The 22,505-nt window shown below is 41.8% G+C and overlaps 1 protein-coding gene across 1 annotated transcript; it reads left to right on the plus strand.

Moving 5' to 3' along the window:
- Nucleotides 1–18,592: 18,592 nt before the first annotated feature.
- On the plus strand, nucleotides 18,593–21,234 carry LOC122047377. Its single transcript, XM_042608622.1, has one exon. The coding sequence runs from the start codon at nucleotides 18,628–18,630 to the stop codon at nucleotides 21,106–21,108; it is 2,481 nt and encodes an 826-aa protein (XP_042464556.1). The 5' UTR covers nucleotides 18,593–18,627; the 3' UTR covers nucleotides 21,109–21,234.
- Nucleotides 21,235–22,505: the final 1,271 nt, after the last annotated feature.

Consider the following 22,505-nt stretch of genomic DNA (forward strand, 5'->3'; position numbering starts at 1 on the left):
TAATTTTTATTGTATACGATGATGGTCAAAGATTATTAGAACGGCAAAAAGAACTACAATAGAGCTGTTGTTATTATTATTTTTATTATTAATGACTATAAATTTTGACGGTAAAAATGATTGTGGGGTGATAATTTTAAATTATTTTATTACATAAAAAAATTTAGTCTCCTTTACTAATTTGACTAGCTCAAAATTATGACTTTTCTAATTTGACTAAACGAAATTTACTAAGAATTCAACTCAGCCCTACGATTGGAAAAGGAAGAGTCTGTGGCGAAACTACACTCTAGACTCGAGGAGATACCGACTGCAGGACTGAACAGCCGGTGACATAATTATTGAAAATGTGAATTAAAATTGAATGAAAAAATAGACTCTGAATATCTGAATGACTATGGGAGTTTATACCCATATTGAAAGTTTTGCACTATAAAGGTTGATTTAATTAGAATCACAATTGGGAATGTTGTTAATAGGGGTGGAAACAAATTGAACATGTTCGCTAACTTTTTGAGTTGATTCAAAAAATATTTGATTTGTATTTAAAATTATCGAATTCGAGTCAAACTCGAACGTGTCCACTTGCGAGCCTAACTCAAATCAAACTCTGATTATTTTTACATTATTTTAATTTGACTATGTCTTGAATTTAACCCATTTCTAACTATAGTTCGATTCTATTCAAATTGAGGTTCGAACAATTCAAACTGAACTACTTGAGCTTGAATTTTATTTCGAACTAAACTTGAGCTAAAATTATTTGTATTTTCGAGCTTCAAATCGAATTTGAATATCACTTATATTTTTCAAGCTCGAACTCAAATATTAATATTTTCATATTTCGGCTCGATTCAATTCGTTTGCACCCTTAGTTGTGTACATGAACACACATACTGTAGGGGTACAAATCTAGAGCCCAAATTGAATTTAACTCAGGTGACTCATGTGCAAGCTCTACCTGCGTGCTTCTCGTAGTTAGACCAATCTGTGCAAAGTTTGCCCAAGTGAATCAGTTTACGTGTTTTGCCACCTGAATCAATTTTTCTTACCTATTCAAGAGTGTAATAGAAGCATTAATGATCGATCTGAAATGGATAAATGATTATGGCGGATTCATAACTGCTCAGACTGAAACGACTAGCCACTAATAGTCAACTGCTCGCATTTCAAGCTAGGCATTAGAAGGTAAATAATGGTCTTTATTTAGTCATTAATTAGCAAATTTAATCCTGTCATGAATTAAAGTCTATATAAGAAGCTTCTACCTTAGGCAGAAGTAGAAGACGTCTGAAAAATTCCATCCACATTTGTCCCTCTCTTCCCATTTAGGTACAAGTTATGTTTACCACGAATAATCAGTGCTTAATTATGATCTTATTGTTGCACTCGATAGCTCATACACTCAACTACCTCAGTACTCTACTAGCTCAAGCACTTGGCCAGCTCGACTAACTCAAACACTCAACAACTCGGCTTACTCAACACTCGACAGATCAGCTCAGCTTAGCTCAGTCATACCAAGCAACTCAGCCTTTTCAAGAATCTCAATCATCCTAAGTAGCTCATCCTTCCCAATTTGACAACATGAGTTAAGAACATCTAGGTCATCTTGACAGATATAGATACGTATGAATTTTGTATCCAATAATTTTAATTCTCCAAATTTTAAATATCTCTAGAATTATTTACAATAATCTTGAAGTTGATTCATTATGTTGAGATGATCATCGAAAGCATTGAGAAGCAGGATGCACATCACGTGCAGGCCTCCTCTACCCCAGCTATGACTATTCTAGTCAACCATGTAAAATACCAAAAAAATGACGAATCATGATAAGGGAATTTTCCGAAATTTTTAAAAAAATTTCTGGGAATTTTTCGAAAACCGTATGACTTCGGTTACGGGGATAAAAACTGGGCCCCGGGAAAGCCTGTTTAGGCTACCCCATTTAAGTGAGGAAATGTTTATATTTATATTTCTTTTTTCCTTTATTTTCTTTTATTTCTTCGTTTCCTTTCTTCCCTGCCGAAGCTCTCACCCGACGCCACTTCTCGCGCACCGAGCCTCCTCTCACGCCCGTGCCCTAACCGCTTCTAACCGGCACCGCACGCGACCTCTTCTCCCCGCATACAAGACCCCAAAGGCCAAGGGAAGCCTCGCATCGCTCTCTTCTCCTTCCCTCCTCTCTGATCTCCTCACGCGCGCCACCGCCGTTCCGACGCCACTTATTTGGTATCAAAGCCAAGTTGGCGATACTTTTTTGTTTTTCGTGTTACGGATTTTCGAGATTTATCTGATACCAATTTATTGGTATCAGAGCGGGTTACGATACCTGCTTTTGGTGTTCTGGATTTTAGGGTTAACCCAAGTTTACTAGTTAACTTGGGTATTTATTTTCGGATTTGTACGGATTTCCGTCGAGTTTCTCGTTCAGAATTTTTATGTAAATTGGGGACTGGATAGCGAAGGAACATCTCCAGACGGCAAATAGGTATAAAGGTAAATTTTATAATTTTTATACTTGTAGTGATATTTGTGTTATAACTTAACAGATATGGAGTGATATACATGCTTATGTGATTCTAGATCCATGTTTAGATTTATAGAAAATGATGATGAGTTAGTAGATCTATTTATTGAGGATATGCTACTTGAGAATAGATTGATTCAGATTAAGTAACCAAAGAAAAAAATATTTCTGTTCATAATCTAGTAAACCGGAAATAATAATGATAATAATAATAATAATAATAATAATAATAATAATAATAATAATAATAACTATAAATTAAACTCTTCCTAACATGTTAATTGGTTACTAATTAATTCTATTGTAATTTATTGCTTAATAGAGTAAGATTGATTTAAGCTAGTAAACCTATATGATAAAGTTGTATAGAATGTTAGCTAAATCTTACTAGGCATGATTGTCGTATTCATGAACCTGCTAAGGTTCCTCGAACCTTTATGCAGGAGATTGGTAGATTACCCACTTTCAAACCGCAGTGACTGACCGTCTATCTACCGTCCGATGATTCATTGGACGTCACTCAGGAGTTCAGAGGTTGCCCATTAGATTTTGACAACATGATACTTACGGTAGATCTTTTAATATTAGAAATGGTCGACTTTGATATTATTCTTGGCATGGACTATTTGTCAGCATATCATGCCACTGTTGATTGTCAGACGAGGGTGGTCATATTTCGGCCTCCGAACCAACCCTTGTGGGATTTCGCTGGCATCAAAGACGATGGCATATCGACCATTTCGGCAATTCAGGCGCAGAAGCTACTGTCACATGGCTGTCAGGGTTTTCTGTTATCATTGATTCATAATGAAGATGACAGTAGTTCTCAACTCTTCGTCGTTCCAGTAGTCCGAGAGTATCTGGATGTATTTCCAGAGGAGCTACTAGGTTTGCCTCCAAGAAGGCAAGTGGAGTTTGCTATTGAGTTGATTCCTGGGACCACGCCGACATCGAAAGCTCCTTATCGTATGACACCAAAAGAGTTGAACGAACTGAAGGTTCAACTCCAGGAGCTTTTTGACATGGGATTTATACGCCCTAGTGCTTCTCCATGGGGTTCTCCGGTATTATTTGTCAAGAAAAAAAGATGGTACACTGAGGTTGTGCATTGACTACAGACAGCTGAATGCAGTGACCGTCAGAAATAAGTACCCTTTACCGTGGATCGAGGATTTGTTTGATTAGCTCAGAGGTACATCAGTGTATTCTAAGATTGGTCTGCGATCCGGATATCATCAGATGAGAGCCAGAGAATCTAATATTCAGAAGACAGTATTCCGTACCGGATACAACCATTATGAGTTTTTGGTAATTCCATTTGGACTTACCAATGTTCCAGCGGTATTTATGGATTTGTTGAACCGCATTTTCTTGGAGTATCTTGATCAGTTTGTTATCGTTTTCATCGATGACATATTGGTCTACTCACGTTCCGAGGAGGAACATGCGCAGCATCTTCGTACAATCTTGGAGACTCTTCGACGACATCAGCTATACGCGAAGTTCAGCAAGTGTACTTTCTGGCTATCCTCAGTTGGTTTTCTTGAACATCTGGTCTCTAGCAGAGGTATTTCAGTAGACCCTCAGAAGATCAAGGCTGTCACCAGTTGGGAGCAGCCGAAATTAGTTCAGGAGATCCGCAGTCTTCTAGGACTAGCAGGATATTACAGACGGTTCGTCGAAGGTTTCTCGCGTATTGCTATGTCGTTGACACGCCTGACCAGGAAAGGCGTGAAGTTCACTTGGACTGAAGACTGCGAGACCAGCTTCCAGGAGCTGAAGCGGAGATTAGTGTCGGCTCCAGTTTTGATTTTACCCTCCGGAGAGGACGGATTTGTACTCTACACCGACGTGTCTCTTCAGGGTTTGGGCGTTGTTCTGATGCAGCACGGCAAGGTAGTCTCCTATGCTTCTCGTCAGTTGAAGGAGCATGAGAAGAACTACCCAGTACATGATTTGGAGCTAGCCGCCATCATCTTTGCTCTGAAGATTTGGCAGCATCATCTGTACGATATTACATTAGAGATTCTCACTGATCATAAGAGTGTCAAATATATTTTCACCGAGAAGGAGCTTAATCTCCAACAGAGGAGATGGATGGAGTTCCTGAAGGATTATGATTGTACCATTAGCTACCACCCGGGGAAAGCTAATGTGGTTGCCGATGCACTCAGCAGGAAGTCCAGAGGGACTTTGGCTTGCCATCGAGTTTCAGTTACAGACTTGGTTCAAGGTTTCTCCGAGTTGGGCCTTCAGGAGCAGGGACAGACAGAGCAGGGTATTCTGGTTACCATAGTTGCTCAGTCATCGATCAGGATGAGGATCCGAGAGGCCTAGGCCAGTGACCAACATTTGCAGTTTATTGGCAGTCAGATAACTTCCGGCCAGCAGACCGAGTTTACACGAGATGAGGAGGGTATTATATACTTCAAAGGCAGATTATGCGTACCTCAGTCTCACCCGGTCTTACAGGAGCTACTTCAGGAGGCTCATCGCTCTTGATTTACGATCCATCTAGGTGGGACCCACATGTATCGAGATTTGAGGCGTTCCTATTAGTGGAATGTAGGATTACTTCAGCGGATTCCTATTCCTGAGTGGAAATGGGAACACATTACCATGGATTTTGTGGTGGATTTGCCTAGGACACGACGAGGTCATGACGTGATTTGGGTAATCGTTCATCGATTAACCAAATCAGCGCACTTCTTAGCGATCCGGAAGACTGATTCCCTGGATCGATTGGCAGATCTGTATTGCCGGAAGATCATCAGATTACATGGTGTCCCTTTGACTATTATTTCAGATAGAGACTCCCAGTTCACTTCTCGTTTCTGACAGAGTCTGCAGCAGGCCTTGGGCACTCAGCTCCATTTCAGTACAGCTTTCCATCCGCAGATAGATGAACAGTCAGAGTGGACCATTTAGACTCTAGAGGACTTGCTGAGGTCATGTGTATTAGATTTTGGAGGCAGTTGGGAGGACCATTTGCCATTGGTAGAGTTCGCCTACAACAACAGCTTTCATTCGGCTATCCAGATGGCACCGTTTGAAGCATTGTATGGTAGGCATTGTCGGACACCCACCCTCTGGGATGAGGTTGGGGAGGCCCAGCTGTTGGGACCTCATAGAGCTCAGCATGAGGCAGAGTTGGTCCGTACTATCAGACGGAGAATGTCAGAGGCGCAGGACCGCCAGAAGAGTTATGCTGATCGGAGACGCAGACCCCTAGAGTTCTCTACTGGCGACCATGTATTTCTGTGAGTTTCACCCATGAAAGGGGTGAAGAGATTTGACCTCAGAGGTAAGCTAGCTCCACGTTACATTGGCCCTTTCCAGATCCTAGAGAGAATTGGAGCAGTAGCTTATCGGCCGGCACTACCACCGCCCCTGCAGGCGCTCACGACGTATTCCATGTATCTATGCTGAGAAGATATGTACCCAACCCGACACATGTGCTGACAGATATCTCAGTTTCCCTTCAGCCTGATGCTACTTACGAGGAGGTTCCGGTACGAATTATGGACCGGAAGGAGCGTCAGCTGCGGAACAAGACTATCCGACTGGTTAAAGTCGGATGGCAGCATCATTCGGACGAGGAGGCTACCTGGGAGCTCGAGGATACGATCCGAGCTTGATACCCCCATCTTTTCACTTGAGGATTGTGATTCAATTTACCGTTCAGCATTTATACTTTCTGTCTATTGTTAGTACTTGCTGATGGTAGATAACGAAATTTGGGGGACTAAATTTTTATTAGTGGGGGAGAATGTAAAATATCGAAAAAATGGCGAATCATGATAAGGGAATTTTCTAAAATTTTTAGAAATTTTCTGAGAATTTTTTGGAGACCGTATGACTTCGGTTACGGGGATAAAAATTGGGCCCCGGGAAAGCCTGTTTAGGCTACCCCATTTAAGCGAGGAAATGTTTATATTTATATTTCTTTTTCCTTTATTTTCTTTTATTTCTTCATTTCCTTTCTTCCCTGCCGAAGCTCTCACCCGACGCCACTTCTCGCGTGCCGAGCCTCCTCTCACGCCCGTGCCCTAACCGCTTCTAACCGGCGCCTCATGTGATCTCTTCTCTTTTCATTCATGACTTCAAAGGCGCTATTCACCCCCGCTCTAGCGCAACTCTACGATCCAACAGTTATGGTGTTAAGTGAAACCTTCTAGGCGACTGCCATCGAGAAATTGTCATCCGCTTGGAAGGACTTCAAGAACTATCTAAAACACTGGTGGAAGAAGATGAATGTCAAGGAACTCATTGTCAAACTCTGCATTGAGGAAGACAATAAAAGTTTAGAGAAGAAATTATTGTCTCAGACTATTGTGAAAGCTAACATAGTCGAGCAAGATCAAAAATTGAAATGGAAGAATCCTAGATCTTCCAAAGTGGCTAAAATGAGACCTAGAGGAAGCATTATAAAGGAAATTATGTATGACTGAGTCAATCACAAGTCCTCGGAATACAAGAAGCCAAGAAAAAAGTGTGAGGTCAACCTGGTGGACCAAACTGAAGTTAGATATGAACCTTTGTGTTGTGTCTCAGAAGTGAATTTGGTGGCTTCTTACCCAAGATAATGGTGAATTGATACTGGTACCACCAGACATATGTGTTCCAACAAAGAGATACTCTACAACTTTGAAGAATTCAAAGATGAGAAAAAGTTATTCATGGGGAACTCGGCAACCTCGGATATCAAAGATCAAGGTAAAGTGGTTCTGAAGATGACCCCTAAAAAGGAGCTAACCACAACAATATATTATATGTTCCAAAAATTAGATAGAATTTGGTGTCCATATCACTTTTCAGTAAGTATGACTTTTGTTGGTGCAATATTCCCTAGGTCAAGGTTGACCTGTTTGACTGGGCTTGAAGTGAGTCAAGCTCGAGTCTTGATGATTTGGTTTCAATGTTTGACAATACTTGTAGACAACACATGAACATTGCAGGTGCAATTGTTCATGTGGGGAGATTGTGAAGGAGAGTCAAGTAGGTCAAGGTTGACTGGATACTTGACTAAAAATCCTAGTGAGTGAAGCTAGGTGAAAGTCCTGGTGAGTGAAGCCAGGCAGATGAGAAGACCTAGTGAGTGAAGCTAGGCAGAAGGGAAATCCTGGTGAGTGAAGCCAGGTGAAAGTCCTAGTGAGTGAAGCTAGGCAGAAGGGAAGTCCTGGTGAGTGAAGCCAGGCACAGTGAAATCCAGATGGGTCAAGGTTGACCAGACATATGGTGAAAGTCCAAGTAGGTCAAAGGAATTGACCAGATACTTGGCAAGAGGAGAAAAGTCCAAGTGGGTCAAAGAGATTGACCAGACACTTGGTGAGAGAGTCCTAGCTGGTCAAAGGTGACCGGATACTAGGTTTTATGTACCAACAAGTCATGGTTGACTAGATGTTGGTTTAGGGGGCTTTGGACTTGCTTTTGGGCAGAAACCAAGATTTGGATTGATCAGCTGATTGATCCAGCAAATCTGGATCGATCAGCCGATCGATCCAGCAGATCTGTATCAATCAGCCGATCGATCCAGCAGATCTGGATCGATCAGCCGATCGATTGAATCATGCCCAATCGATCAGCTGATCGATCGGGTGAGTCCCCACGAACAGAACCCCTTTGGATCGATCCGTGGATCGATCCAGGGGTCCCAATCGATCAGTGGATCGATTGAGAGCTGTTGTTTGTGCGCGATAAGCCCTGGATCGATCAGCCGATCGATCCAGGCTATTCCAGAGAGCACAGAGGCACTCTGGATCGATCGATTAATGGATCCAAAGCCTCCCTGATCGATTGGGCGCAATCCAATCGATCGGGATCCGACCGTTGGCGTCGTATTTAGCTGCAGGCGAGCGTTTCCTTCAGTAGTGCTTACACGATTCATCTCCGATCTTCACCAGCAACTCCACAGCTCTCTCTCAAGTTCAGATCGCCAGTTCTTGAAGATTCTTGGAGGTTATTCCAAGTCAAGAGGCGGATCAAAAGCAAGAAGAGAAGTTAGGGTTAGGGTTTATTGTAAGCTTTTTCTTGTATTTCATATCCTTTCCTTTCTTCTTGTATTGAGAGTTTGTAAAGACTTCTCCGCCTTCGATAGTTACCGTAGAGGAGTGTGTTTCATAGTGGAGGGTGCGTGAGTGTGTGGATCCTTGGATTAGTCACCTCTTGTGAGGTGGATACCAAGTAAAATCTATTTGTTAGCGTTGTATTTTGTTTCTTATACATTTCCGCTGCACATCTTTGAAGAAACATGCAACGCCAACCACGAAGCACGCGACAAGCTATTCACCCCCCCCCCCTCTAGCTACTTTTCGGTCCCAACAAGTGGTATCAGAGCGAGGCCGCTCTTCACCGGAATCATTACCAGAAGGGGCAAACAAAACAAGCAAAGCTAGAGGGTGAAGAAGTTGGAGCAAATTCATCAAAGTCAAAGAATTCAAGAAGCTCATCTTCAAGATGCAATTCCAAGATGGACTTGGATTTGACACAAGGGTAGCTCCACCGTACACATCTACTAGTTTCGATCTTTGGAAATCAAGGATCGAAAACTTCTTAATGGTGGAGATAGAGCAATGGTTTGCTTTAATGGAAGGCTTCGAGGCTCCAAGAAATTCAAAGGGCAGAGTCCTCAAGAAAAGCAATTGGAGCCAAGAGCAAATCCAAAGATGTGAGGCAAATGATAAAGTGACCAAGCTTTTGGTCAATCTATTGCCTAGCCACATTCTTGAAAAAATTGGAGAGGTCAAGGATGCCAAGGAGCTTTGGAGCAAATTGGCATCAATCCATGAGATTCCCTCCACTGTACCGAATCGAGAGGAATCCAAAGAGGGCGACTCATTGGATCAAGACCAAGAGGAGGACTTTGAAGTTGAGAGATGCTCAACTTCCGAAGAAGAAGTCCAAGAAGAAGCTTCATCTTCAAAGGGATGCAATGAAGATAGCAAGGAGGGAGCATACTCCTTGTTCCATGTACAAGATGAAGATGAAGAAATCTCCACCTCTAGGATTGAGGGGGAGTAATTTTTGGTGACACCGAATCAAGTAGAATGAGAAGTCTCCACATCCGGGTCAAGAAGAGAAGATGATGAAGAAGCATCCACCTCCACAAATCAAGACATATATATTGGAGGAGAATCATCATCGGATCAAGAGGAAGCCTCCGCATCCGGATCCAAAGGAGAAGAAGCCACCCCTACACAAGAATGTATAAATAGTTCATTTAATAATAAAAATCATATAATATGCTTTGAATGTAGGGAACATGGGTATTACAAGAGCAAATGCCCTAAATTGGCCAAGAATAAGGGCCAAGTGGCACAAAAGGGGAAGGAGAAGCCCAAGGAGACCGCTCCCGGAACAAAAATGAGCAAGGAGCACATTGTGTGCTTTTTGTGCAATCAAAAGGGACATTACCGGAGCCAATGTCCCAAGGGGAAGAAAGTGGTCAAGGATCAAGGAGGGAGCTCGACTCAAGGGGGAGCCTCCAAGGTAAAAAGGAATGTATCATTCATTGAGCATATCCCCCTAAATAATGATAAAAAGCATTATAGTTCTAACTTATATCATTTTAATGCTATTTACCATAAGAATAGAGAGCATGGTAACATTAAAGAAAAACATATGGCTCTCCATGCTAAGACTACCACACCTAGGGTTAGGAAGGTAGGTAAAAGTCTAGGCAAGAACTCTAAGGATTTTACCTACAAGCCTAGAAACAAAAATGTTCATGGATTTAATGGAAAACCAAAAACTAAGGACTTAGTGATGGAAAATCAAGTCTTGAGGTCAAGACTTGACAAACTAGAAAAGACCCTAAAAAGGATGGAAAATATCCTTAAAGGGCCAAATGAGTAAAATCTAGGTTTAGGACAACAAGGGTCATCCAAGGGCCATAGAGATTTGAGATACAAACCTAAAATCAAAAAGGATGTACCTACTTACCATAGGGTTCCATATAGCTATGGAACCAACCCTAAGTCTAGTGGTCAAGTAAAGAATACTAGGGAGGTCATCCCTAAGAGTATTTTTGCAACAAATGTGACTAAGACTTCTAAGAAGTCCAAAAAAGTCATAAAAAAGGTCACAAGGGAAGCAATTCCTAGGGTTGACCTAGAAAATGTGACAAAGGTTTCTAAGAAACCAAACAAGGTCACTAGGAAGGTATCTAGGGAGGTTATCCCTAGTGAGTACCTAGAGCATCCAAGGAGCACCAATAGGTTTTGGGTTCCTAGGAGCATCTTCTCTACCCCATAGATGGGTTAGAGAGTGTCAACTCTAAGTGAAAGAGTAGTTAACCTAATCATGTTGAAGTTGACACTCAAGGAGCATTTTCAAGGTTATTATTAACCTTTGAAAATGAAATAGATATATCATTTACTCCTTGGAAGAGTGAAATGTGCCAAATTTTAGAAATAGTTATTTTAATCTTAATTTGCACAATTTAGGAAAATCATAAGAACTACCAAGTTGGGAGTTTGGTATATTCTTAAGAGATTAAAGGCAATCCGGGCCTTAATTTAAAGTGCTACTCTTGTGGAAAAATGAAATATGCCAACACTTGAGGAATATGATTAATTTCAATTGGCATAAATTAATCAAGAGAATTAGAAATGCCAATTTAGACTTTAGCATTGTCTTGAAGCACTTTGGGCAATCTAGGTTATATTTAAAATTAGTTATGGGGTTAAGAATACTTAGGTAGGTAATCTAGGTATTTTATCTATGCTAATTTGTCATGCTTTGTATTGCCCATCAAATGTCATGACATCATATTTATTTATTTGTATTTGCACTCATGCCTTATCATGAAAATACAAAAATATCATGTCATGTCATACATACATCATGTAGTTATAGGAAAATTTTCTTTTGAAAATTATTTCTTTTTGATGTATGCCATAACATTATCATACATTATGTTTATTTCCTTAAAATTAAAAACAAAAGGCATTTATAAACAAGTGGAATCAACAAGTAACATCCTTGATGGATGTTTACCACTCAAAATACCTAGATAGATCTGCATGATCCCTAGATTAGGGCAAAACTAAAATTTACATCTCACAAAGACCTATAAGATGACTTGTATGTGTTTTGTGCACAATAGATACAAGTGAGATGTTAGGATGATGAACAAAACTCAAGATGTTGATTTAGTGCATTCTTTTGAGTTTTTAAGTTCATCAAAACACATAGTTATGTGTTTTCCCATCATTGGGAAAGCTAATGTACAAGTCATGTGCATTAAGCCCAAGGAACATGGTGGGATATTGGTTTTGAAAATGTTTTTAAAATAATTTTGGAAAATCTTGGTGAAGGCTATCTCTTGATAGTAATCACCATTGAATAGTTAGACACAAACTTGAAGAAAACACTAAAGTTTTTGCAAGTTTTCAAGTTTGTGTCAATCTTTAAAAATATGAAGTATTTTCTCAGAAAACTATTTTTTTATGATAAAGTATACCCTAAATAATGTCTACACAAATCTTTACGATTTTTGGAATTTTGTAGATTTTTCTAGGGGTTTCTGAAATTCACTGAAAGTGAATTTCAGAAATATCAGGGTCTCAATCGATCACCCAATCGATTGAAGGGTCTCAATCGATCGGGCGATCGATTGAGAGCAAGCTTCTCGCAAACAGAAGTCGTCTGGATCGATCCACCGATCGATCCAGCCCTCCTGAATCGATTAGTGGATCGATTCAGCATGGTCCGATCGATTGGGACCCAACTCCAATCGATCGAAGTTGCTGATTTTGGCTGGTAAAGCCTAATTTCAGTATTTTTTTTACCCATGGTTAGTCTAGGTAACCATTCCAAACCCTTAAAAATACATTTGTATACATAAAAAGGGTGTTTTCGTGTTGAAAACAAGGATGGATTGGTTAAGGAAGACTAAATTGAAGTTTAAGTTGAGGTTTGTTTCAATATTGAATTTTTTAACCTCAAAACTTCTAAATTTGGGTTTCCTAAAGGTTTAGGGATTCCAAGTCATTGTTGGTGCAATGATAGAAGTTACCACCATGTCTTTAGGGGGAGGGACTCTTTAAAGACATGAAAACTATTTTTTTCATGAACCTTGGAAGGTGGTTAACCTTCTTTTTAGAACATGCTCAAAGTTGAGCGTTTGAACTTTAATGGAGAGTGGATATCCTCATTGTTCAAGTGGTTTAAGTTAACAAAAAAAAAACTCACGGATGAGCATTTGACTACATTAATGGGAGAATGTAGGGTTAAGGATAATGAAGGGTATGAGACTTTCAATTATCATGTTGATCACAACGAGTGAAGTTGTGAACAACGATGAACAATCTCCCCCTTCAGGGGGAGAGTCTCAAAAGGGAGAGTTTTCAACAAGTGAATTTGTTGATGTGTGCCCAAGGATGGAGCATGTTGTTGATGTGTGCCAATAGGGGGAGAATGAAGGGTTTAAGTTAGGACTTCATTACCTAGAGGGAGTTTGCCCTCTAAGGAGGAAAATGAAGGGTTTAACTTATGCCTTCATTACCTAGTGGCATGAAGGAGGTTTAGACTATGGGATTAGTTTAACTTACAAGTGGTATTGTCAAACATCAAAAAGGGGGAGATTGTTGGTGCAATATTCCCTAGGTCAAGGTTGACCTGTTTGACTGGGCTTGAAGTGAGTCAAGCTCGAGTCTTGATGATTTGGTTTCAATGTTTGACAATACTTGTAAACAACACATGAACATTACAGGTGCAATTGTTCATGTAGGGAGATTGTGAAGGAGAGTCAAGTAGGTCAAGATTGACTAGATACTTGACTAAAAATTCTAGTGAGTGAAGCTAGGTGAAAGTCCTGGTGAGTGAAGCCAGGCAGATGAGAAGACCTAGTGAGTGAAGCTAGGCAGAAGGGAAATCTTGGTGAGTGAAGCCAGGTGAAAGTCCTAGTGAGTGAAGCTAGGCAGAAGGGAAGTCCTGGTGAGTGAAGCCAGGCACGGTGAAATCCAGATGGGTTAAGGTTGACCAGACATCTGGTGAAAGTCCAAGTAGGTCAAAGGAATTGACCGGATACTTGGCAAGAGGAGAAAAATCCAAGTGGGTCAAAGGGATTGACCAGACACTTGGTGAGAGAGTCCTAGCTGGTCAAAGGTGACCGGATGCTAGGTTTTATGTACCAACAAGTCATGGTTGACTGGATGTTGGTTTAGGGGGCTTTGGACTTGCTTTTGGGCAAAAACCAAGATCTGGATTGATCAACTGATTGATCCAGCAAATCTGGATCGATCAGCCGATCGATCCAGCAGATCTGGATCGATCAGCTGATCGATCGGGTGAGTCCCCACGAACAGAACCCCTTTGGATCGATCCGTGGATCGATTGGGAGCTGCTGTTTATGCGCGATAAACCCTGGATCGATCAGCCGATCGATCCAGGCTATTCCAGAGAGCACAGAGGCACTCTGGATCGATCGGTTGATTGATCCAAAGCCTCCCCGATCGATTGGGAGCAATCCAATCGATCGGGATCCGACCGTTGGTGTCGTATTTAGCTACAGGCGAGCGTTTCCTTCAGTAGTGCTTATACAATTCATCTCCGATCTTCACCAGCAACTCCACAGCTCTCTCTCAAGTTCAGATCGCCAGTTCTTGAAGATTCTTGGAGGTTCTTCCAAGTCAAGAGGCGGATCAAAAGCAAGAAGAGAAGTTAGGGTTAGGGTTTATTGTAAGCTTTTGCTTATATTTCATATCCTTTCCTTTCTTCTTGTATTGAGAGTTTGTAAAGACTTCTCCGCCTTCGGTAGTTACCGTAGAGGAGTGTGTTTCATAGTGGAGGGTGCGTGAGTGTGTGGATCCTTGGATTAGTCACCTCTTGTGAGGTGGATATCAAGTAAAATCTATTTGTTAGCGTTGTATTTTGTTTCTTGTACATTTCCGCTGCACATCTTTGAAGAAACAAGCAACGCTAACCACGAAGCACGCGACAAGCTATTCACCCCCCCCCTCTAGCTACTTTTCAGTCCTAACAACTTTGGCATTATTTTTTAGTTAGACAAAATTATTCGGTCTAAAATTAGAATGTTTGTGGGAAAAGGTTATGTGGGTGATAGGTTATTTAAACTTAGTGTAATGTCCACTAGGTTTAAAATTAATAAAAGTGGAAGCTTTTTTTTTATATACTTGAGCCTTCCAATTAATGGCATGGTAGACTATGGCAGATTAGTTATGATACTTTGCGTAGATTAATTACGAAACGTACCAACATTCTAGATTGACCCGAAAGACAAGTGCAACACTTGTGTTGAGGCAAAATTAAAAATGTCATCCTTTCAATATGTGGAAAGAAGTAATGAACCACTCGATCTAATCTACACCGACATGTGTAACCTAAAAGGGATATCAACACATGGTAGAAATAAGTACTTCATCATTTTTGTTAATGATAACACAAAATTTTATTATATGTATCTTCTCAAAAGCAAAGATGAAGCTATAGAGAAATTTATTTTTATAAAAAAAAGAGGTTGAAAATCAACATAATAAAAAAAATTAAGGTGGTACGAAGTGACCGATTAGGTAAATACGTATCGCCATTCACTAAGTTTTATGTTGAACATAGAATCATACACAAAAGAGCAACTCCCTATACTCCTCAACAAAATGATATTGTCAAGCGAAAGAATCACACTTTGAAAGAGATGACGAATACTCTTCTATTAAGCACTAGACTGTCAGAGTACATGTGGGGGAAAGTTGTATTAACAATTAATTACCTTTTAAATAAGGTCTCTAGAAGAAAATGGATAAGATAGCTTATGAGTTGGGGAACATAAGAAAGTCATCCTTCAAATACTTATGAGTATGGGGTGTCTTACTAAAGTTTGGGTTCCTAATACAAAAAGGGTAAAGATAGAATCAAATATTATTGATTGCATATTCATTGGATAAGCTCATAACAATAGTGCTCACTAGTTCCTTGTGTATACATTTTATATACTTGATATACACAAGAATTCGATAATTGAATTGAGAAATTTCTCTTTCTTTAAACATGTGTTTCCATGAAAACCCCTAGAGGAAGTTGTAGGATCGAAAAGAATATAGATATCTCCACAATGGCATGATATTGTTCACTTTGGGCCTAGACCCTCATGGCTTTGCTCTTGGGCTCTCTCCAAAAGGCCTCATGCCAATGGAGATATCTTTTCTCTTATAAACCCATGATCTTTCCCATGTGTTTCCAATATGGGACTATGTTTCAACCTTGTAACCCCAGCAATCCCCCCCCCCTCAAACAAAGGACCATAGGCTTCCCACGTCCTCGACCCACCAGGTCTTCCTGCCCCTCGGTCCACCCGACCTACTAGGACTTCCTGCCTGGTGTCTGGTCCTCTTGATCCAAACATAGGAGCTCCCACTTTCTTTGTTCAAGGTCAATATTGTACCCACATGGCTCAATCAGACCATAGCTCTTGTGCACAGTCGGCGGTTAAACCTTCTGGCAGTCCGGGCTCTGATACCAATTGTAGGATCGAAAAGAATTTAGATATCTCCACAATGACATGATATTGTCCACTTTGGGACTAGGCCCTCATGGCTTTGCTCTTGGGCTCTCCCCAAAAGGCCTCATTCCAATGGAGATATCTTTTCTCTTATAAACTCATGATCTTTCCCATATGTTTCCAATATGGGACTATGTTTGCAACCTTACAACCCCAACAGAAGTGAGTTGCTCAAAATGAGCATATGAAACACAAAAAGAAGAAGATGAACTGGATGTGGTTAAGCTCAGATGACCAAATATCTCATGTCTCTTGTATGCTTGTCAATTATATGCAACCATCAAAATGCAGCAATCACAAGCAATAAATGCAATCCATGTATATGATGCAAATGGCATGGTCACCCCTGACGCCAGTCAGCCACCTCACACGCGATGGTGAGGTCGAGTGGGTAGGGTTATGACAACTGTACACTCTGTCATCACTACTTCTGAGTGACCGAGTGGACAGGATACTGTCGGAGTACACCTATCCCCTACCACAAACATAGTGGGGGAGCCTAAGCTCTCATCTCCCTGTGTTATAATCAAAAGGAGGGATCTCTGCTCGCTACCACGCTGTAATCACACTACCCATGAGCGGGTCAGTGGAGCCCTGACATAGCAAACTGCACACACCCTGCCTGATGTACCACTAACCCATGAGTAGTTGTATGTGCAGATTATGTAACTGGTAATTGCTCAACTATAAAGGAGCCGACAATTGCTCAACATGTCACTCATGTTGAATCGGCCCTGCCAAAAAAATAAAAAACAAAAAAAAAATACATACAAGCTTAGGCCCATGGGTTAATCTGGTGCTCTTCTTCAAGTTTGATTCAACTTCGGAGTAGACGTTACACATGGCTCCATGGTGGCACTACTCTTTGATCACCTTTCTAACAAACATGAAAAGATTTTGGTTTATCAGCAATCTTTTTCTTTTGATATTTGATGTAAATTAAATACGTACTCATTTATTAATTAGATTTGAAAGAGATTAATTGGAAAAATAAAGAGAGATTATTTATATAATAAAAATTTAAGAGATTAAATCAAAAATTAATTAGAGATTATATATGAAGGAAAATATATTATGTATTGTTGGATGTCTTATTAAAATATAATGAAAAATATTTTCTTATATTTGGTGGACATAGAGGAAAATAATTTTTCTGTGGGATTGATCAAACAATTTGGTCCAGCTAAGCATATTTTTGAGAGAGCCAAGGACTTACCGAAAAGATTTTTACTTTTTCCTTAAAAAAAAGATTATTTTTTAAAAAGAAAATACATATTACAAAAATATAGTTTTCTATTGAAAAAAAACATTGCTTAAGCTTTCCTTACACTAAACATACAAAAAAGTAAAAATATTTTCATAAAATATAATTTGAGTGAAACAAATTGATCTTCCATGCCTCAATCATGATACTAAATGTTGTCATCCAAGACATTTTGTCCTTTTCTTTCAAAAAAAAAAAACCAAACAAACTCTCAAAAAGGTTGCCACACTCTAAAGAAACAAAATAGATAACTCCATTAAAAAAGATTCCCCTCACTAGTTCGTTTTTAATCACATCTCATTCCCTTCTTTAGGGGTTTGATCAGGAGTCAAACAGATACACTTTAATTTAGAAGACAGCAGTTACTCGAAGCCACTACTAAAATATATATAAATATAGCTAAAGACAGCAGACAATTTTGATACGCCAAAAACCATGGTGATAAGGAAGTTGATTGAGTGATGCGGTTGCAAATCCAATGATGTTGCTTGGAAGCATTATTCTTTAAAGGAGTAAGCATCCGATTAAATCCGGAGATATATCATCCTCTTTCTTGCCATTAGATTTATATTCTCCAGCTCTGTTTTTAATGTATGCAAGCTGATCATAACTAATTCATTATATTTAAAATAAAAAAAAATTGACAAAAAAACACAATTTAAATCACTAGGCAAATTTTGACTTGATATTCCATAATAATATCTCTCATCCTTATGAATCATTTTTAGTTTTTACTATATGCAAAGGACATTTTTTGAAGCTATTGTCAATGTGAAGTTTGCACTCAAAGTTTCAAATGTTCCTGGAAAGGAGCGTGAATGGAAATGAGCAATTGACGCGTCTGATGTGACTAATTGAAATTACACACAGAATTTCTTTTATTAAGAAGACAAATGCACAGGTAAATAATATGTTTTACAATTTAAAAATAAACTTAACTAATTCCATTTGGATAAACTTTTTATGAGATACCGATTGCATAAGCATCCGTGAGTAATTAAAAAAAAAACCACTGAATCAAAACTCTCTTGCTTGCAATTGGTGCCGCACGGATCATCCTCCCCCCAGAGTAAGCAATCCTTGAAAGATAAATCTTTTGACGTCTCCTTCCATGCTTCATGGAGGAACAGTTGCACAAAATCTAGCCTTTTTCTACGCAAAGTTGGCTCGCTAGCTCAAATCTCAAGCATCATGCTTGCCAGTTGCCATGATCGCAAACTCGATAGCTATAAATTAAAAGCCAATTGTTCGATTGCCTTCTCGTTCGGAATTCAAACCTGATCGAATTAATTGCCTTGGTAATTTCTTCAATGGAGCAAAGCAGTGCCAGAGATGAGGAGCCGCCGAGCGTTCGCCTCCGGATCATCGAGCAGGGAAGCGGCGGGAGCGCCACCTTCTTCGAGCCGCAGCGAGAGTCGAATGAGTCGGCCAAGAACGCGCACCATTGCGACGACGATAAATGTGTTCGCGAATGCAGAATCGTCGCCGGCCTGGACGTCGAGGGGCCGGAGAAGAAGCTGACTCTGTTCGCTCTCCAGCTCGCCGTTCTTGAGAAGGCGGCCAGCGGGCTCGGTACGCTGGGCTTCATCTGGGCCACCGTGGTTCTCCTCGGAGGCTTCGCCATTGCGCTCGAGAGGAAGGACTTCTGGTGCATCACCATCATCCTCCTAATCGAAGGCGCTCGCATCTTTAGCCGGAGCCACGAGCTGGAGTGGCAGCACCAGGCCACTTGGTCCCTCGCCGACGCCGGCCGTTCCAGCTTCCGCGCTCTCAAGTCCAGCTCTCGGATTCTCCTGCGCTCGCTCAAGCTCATCCTCCGCCCGTTCTCCATCCACACCACTACAATCCCCGGCGACGTCGAGGTGTTCCGCGATAAGATGACAATGTCGTCGCAATCCAATTCTCAAGTGCCATCGCAGAGTGCCGCCGACTGGTTGTTCCTCTCCAAGAACATCAGCCGCGTTCTCTACTGGCTGCAACTGCTGTCGGCCGCCTCTTGCGTGTCGCTGGCGCTCATGCGACTGATGCAGCAGGACTTCGGCGAGCTGCCCCCTCATGACCCGGACAAGAAGAACCGCAAGCCGGCGCTTAACATTTTCTACGGCCTCGCGCTGGCGGAGGCGCTGTTTTTCCTGGCGGAAAGAGCCTACTGGGAGTGGACGGTGAGCCACCACCGGTTGCTGGAGGAGGTGAACAGGGAGTGCCACCTCGGCGCCGCCGGCTTGGTATCCATCAAGCGGTTTTTCTACGACGCCTACTCCAAGTGCGTGGAGGGTAGCATCTTCGACGGCCTGAAGATGGACCTGGTGACCTTCGCGGCTGAGCTCCTCGCCTCGACCTCCCTCCACGAGCAGCTCATCGGCGCCCGCATCCTCCTAAAGTTCTCCACCAACCATCGCTTCGCCCACTCCACCCTGCGTAAGATCGGCAATTCCACTCCGGCCATCGAGCGCCTCATCGAGATGCTAAGTTGGAAGAACCCGGCCGAGGAGGAGATCCGGAGGTCGGCCGCCGTCATCGTCTCCAAGCTCGCCGGGAAGGATCAAAACTCTCTGCGCCTGGCCGGAATTCCAGGCGCCATGGAATCGATCTCTTCTTTACTGTACACGGAGCAGAGCAGCCCCCATTCGAGACCCGACGAGGTCGGCCACCTCTGCGCCGCCGGAGATCGGGAAGACTACTCGATGCTGAATCTATTAGGCCTTCTAATACTCAAGAAGCTAGCGAACGACCACGATAACTGCGAAAAGATCGGCAACGCCAGAGGACTGCTAGCCAAGATCATAGATTTCACCGGCGGCGGGGAAAGGCTGCGGAGGTTAGAGAGCGAGAAGGAAACGAGAGTGAAGGCAGTGAAACGGTCCCTCCAAGTGGTCAAGATGCTCGCTAGCACGACGGGGCATACCGGAAAGGTGCTGCGGCAGGGGATTTCCGAGATCGTGTTCACCATCAGCAACATCAGGGAGATCTTACAGCACGGGGAGCGGCACATGCCCTTGCAGAAGCTGGGGATCGAGGCGCTAACGAGCCTCGCCATGGACGAGGACGCCAGGGAGAGGATCGGCGCCACCGGAGCGATGGTCAAGGACCTGCTCTGCATCTTCTTAACGGAAGGCTTCACGGCGCAGCAGAACGGGCTGCGGGTGGAAGCAGGGGAGGCGCTATCGATGTTGGCATTGGAGAGCAAGAGCAACTGCTGCCGGATTCTTCACGAAAGCGGCGGCGTCGGGAGGCTGATCGAGGCCCTGGGTGATCCGGTGCTGCGAGTGCACTCCGCTAGAATTCTTCGCAATTTGTGCGTGTACGCCGGCGAAGACCACTTCCCCCACCTGAAAGGAGTTACCGCCGGTGCCGGCATGGTTCTGGCTGCTATTATGACAGCGGAGGCGAAGCTGCTCGAGGTTTCTCTAGGTCTTGCCACGCAGATATTCAAATTCATGAATGCTGAAGAATTCACGCATCAGCTCCACAAGTCGATCATCAGGGAGGAGGATTTGGCGGAGAGGCTGGTGAATACTTTGCACAGGTACGATTACCCAAGCACGAAAGTGCCCAGAATAAGGAGATTCGCAGTAGAAGTGAGCACTTGGATGATGCGGCGGGGAGCAAAACACATTAAAATTTTCCGCGATCTGGGGATGGAAAAGGAGCTGCGAAGTGTGTTAGAAACCACGTCGGAGCTGGAATGCTTCAATGTCTTCTCCGGCAGCGTGGGAATCGGCAGGCACAGTACGGCGCTTGGCTCTGTCGTGGACGCTGCATTGGAGTTGATGGGCTCCAGCTTGCAGTGATTTAAATTTATTCTTTGGAGGAGGGGGGGATATTTATTCTTTGATATATAAAAATTGAGATAAATAAACTTGTAAATGTCTACACGGTGACGAATGAATTTGTGAACATCTGCAATATAATTATTGTGAGCGTGTATATTATTTTAAAATTAAATTTCTGATTTATTTTCTTGAATTGCTACAAAATTATTATCTCATACAGCGGTTAAGAGTCTCTAATGATTATTCAGAGTTCTATTCGACACACTCGAGAAACTAATTTGGCAGATAAAAAAAATGTATGAAAAACGGAGAAGGGAACTCGATGCGTTTCAAACTGTTTGTCGTCGTCGTGGTGGTGGTGCAAGATGCCGAAGGATGTTTGAGAAGTCCGCCTGGCGAGATCGTTGCATACCTTTTAGACGGCAAGTACTTCAAGCCATTAGACATCTCTGAATGAGATTGACAATTGAGACCACAAAGTGAGCTTTTATGGCGTTGATATAGAACGATCGAGCTGGACGAAGTTTGATGTGTACGTGTATTGCGACAAGTACTGCTGCTGAATTTATTTGGGTAAATTATCCTAAAATTTTTATATGCAAATTCAATTTTTGTGTCAGAAAAATTTATTTTCACTTACTTTCTGTATATAAATTTTCATTTCTTTAGCTCTCTAATATAGGCTGATCTATTTAATTGCTAATATATTTTCTATTTTAAATTTAATCAAATTTTATGATTAATTGCCGACCGTCTCTCGGACGGATGTAAAAGAGAATTATTATCGAATCAAAATTGTATTAAGACAAATTAATTATTAAATTAGATCTTTTTCTTTATTAATCTGTCAATTGGGCACCCTAATATCTTTATAAACTGTATACCTACAAATTATTAATTAAAAATTTTATTTCAGTACATGTTAACTTAACATGATATGAGAACCATTATTTTCTTCCACTCCTTTTCTGTTTTTTTTCCCCGACCGCAGTCCTCTCCCTCAGGCACAACGATAGACTTTTTTTTTCCTTTGCAACTCGCTTCTTTCCTCAACTTATTCACTATTGCTGTTGAGATTTCTGGTATAATCGCGCCGCCGTCAAGACCATTTGCGACGTCGATCCTCGAATAAGCTCCTTCCGCTGCTACTTGTGGTCTCCTGAAGGAACGCCATCCGACTTTTGTGGCGTCGTTCGCATTTGCTTGAGAGCCACATGCTGCCATAGGCAAACTTGCTGTCGAGATCCTCTCAAGGCAAGCATCTGATCATGCTGGCGCGCTCTCTCCGCCACTAGTTGTCTCTATTTTTGCTTCCTCGGCTGTCTTACTCCTCGTCGGATCTCTCCGCGGTTGATGAATCTGAACCTTGGTTCTCATTCTGCTCCCCTCTGAACTTTTTCTCAATTTTAATTTTT

The sequence above is a fragment of the Zingiber officinale genome, chromosome 2B (assembly GCF_018446385.1).
Source record: "Zingiber officinale cultivar Zhangliang chromosome 2B, Zo_v1.1, whole genome shotgun sequence".
In the NCBI taxonomy this organism is placed as follows: Eukaryota; Viridiplantae; Streptophyta; class Magnoliopsida; order Zingiberales; family Zingiberaceae; genus Zingiber; species Zingiber officinale.

Bases quoted from the DNA above. Each gene is read 5' to 3' on its own strand.
- LOC122047377 (XM_042608622.1), top strand. From the start codon at position 18,628: ATGGAGCAAAGCAGTGCCAGAGATGAGGAGCCGCCGAGCGTTCGCCTC.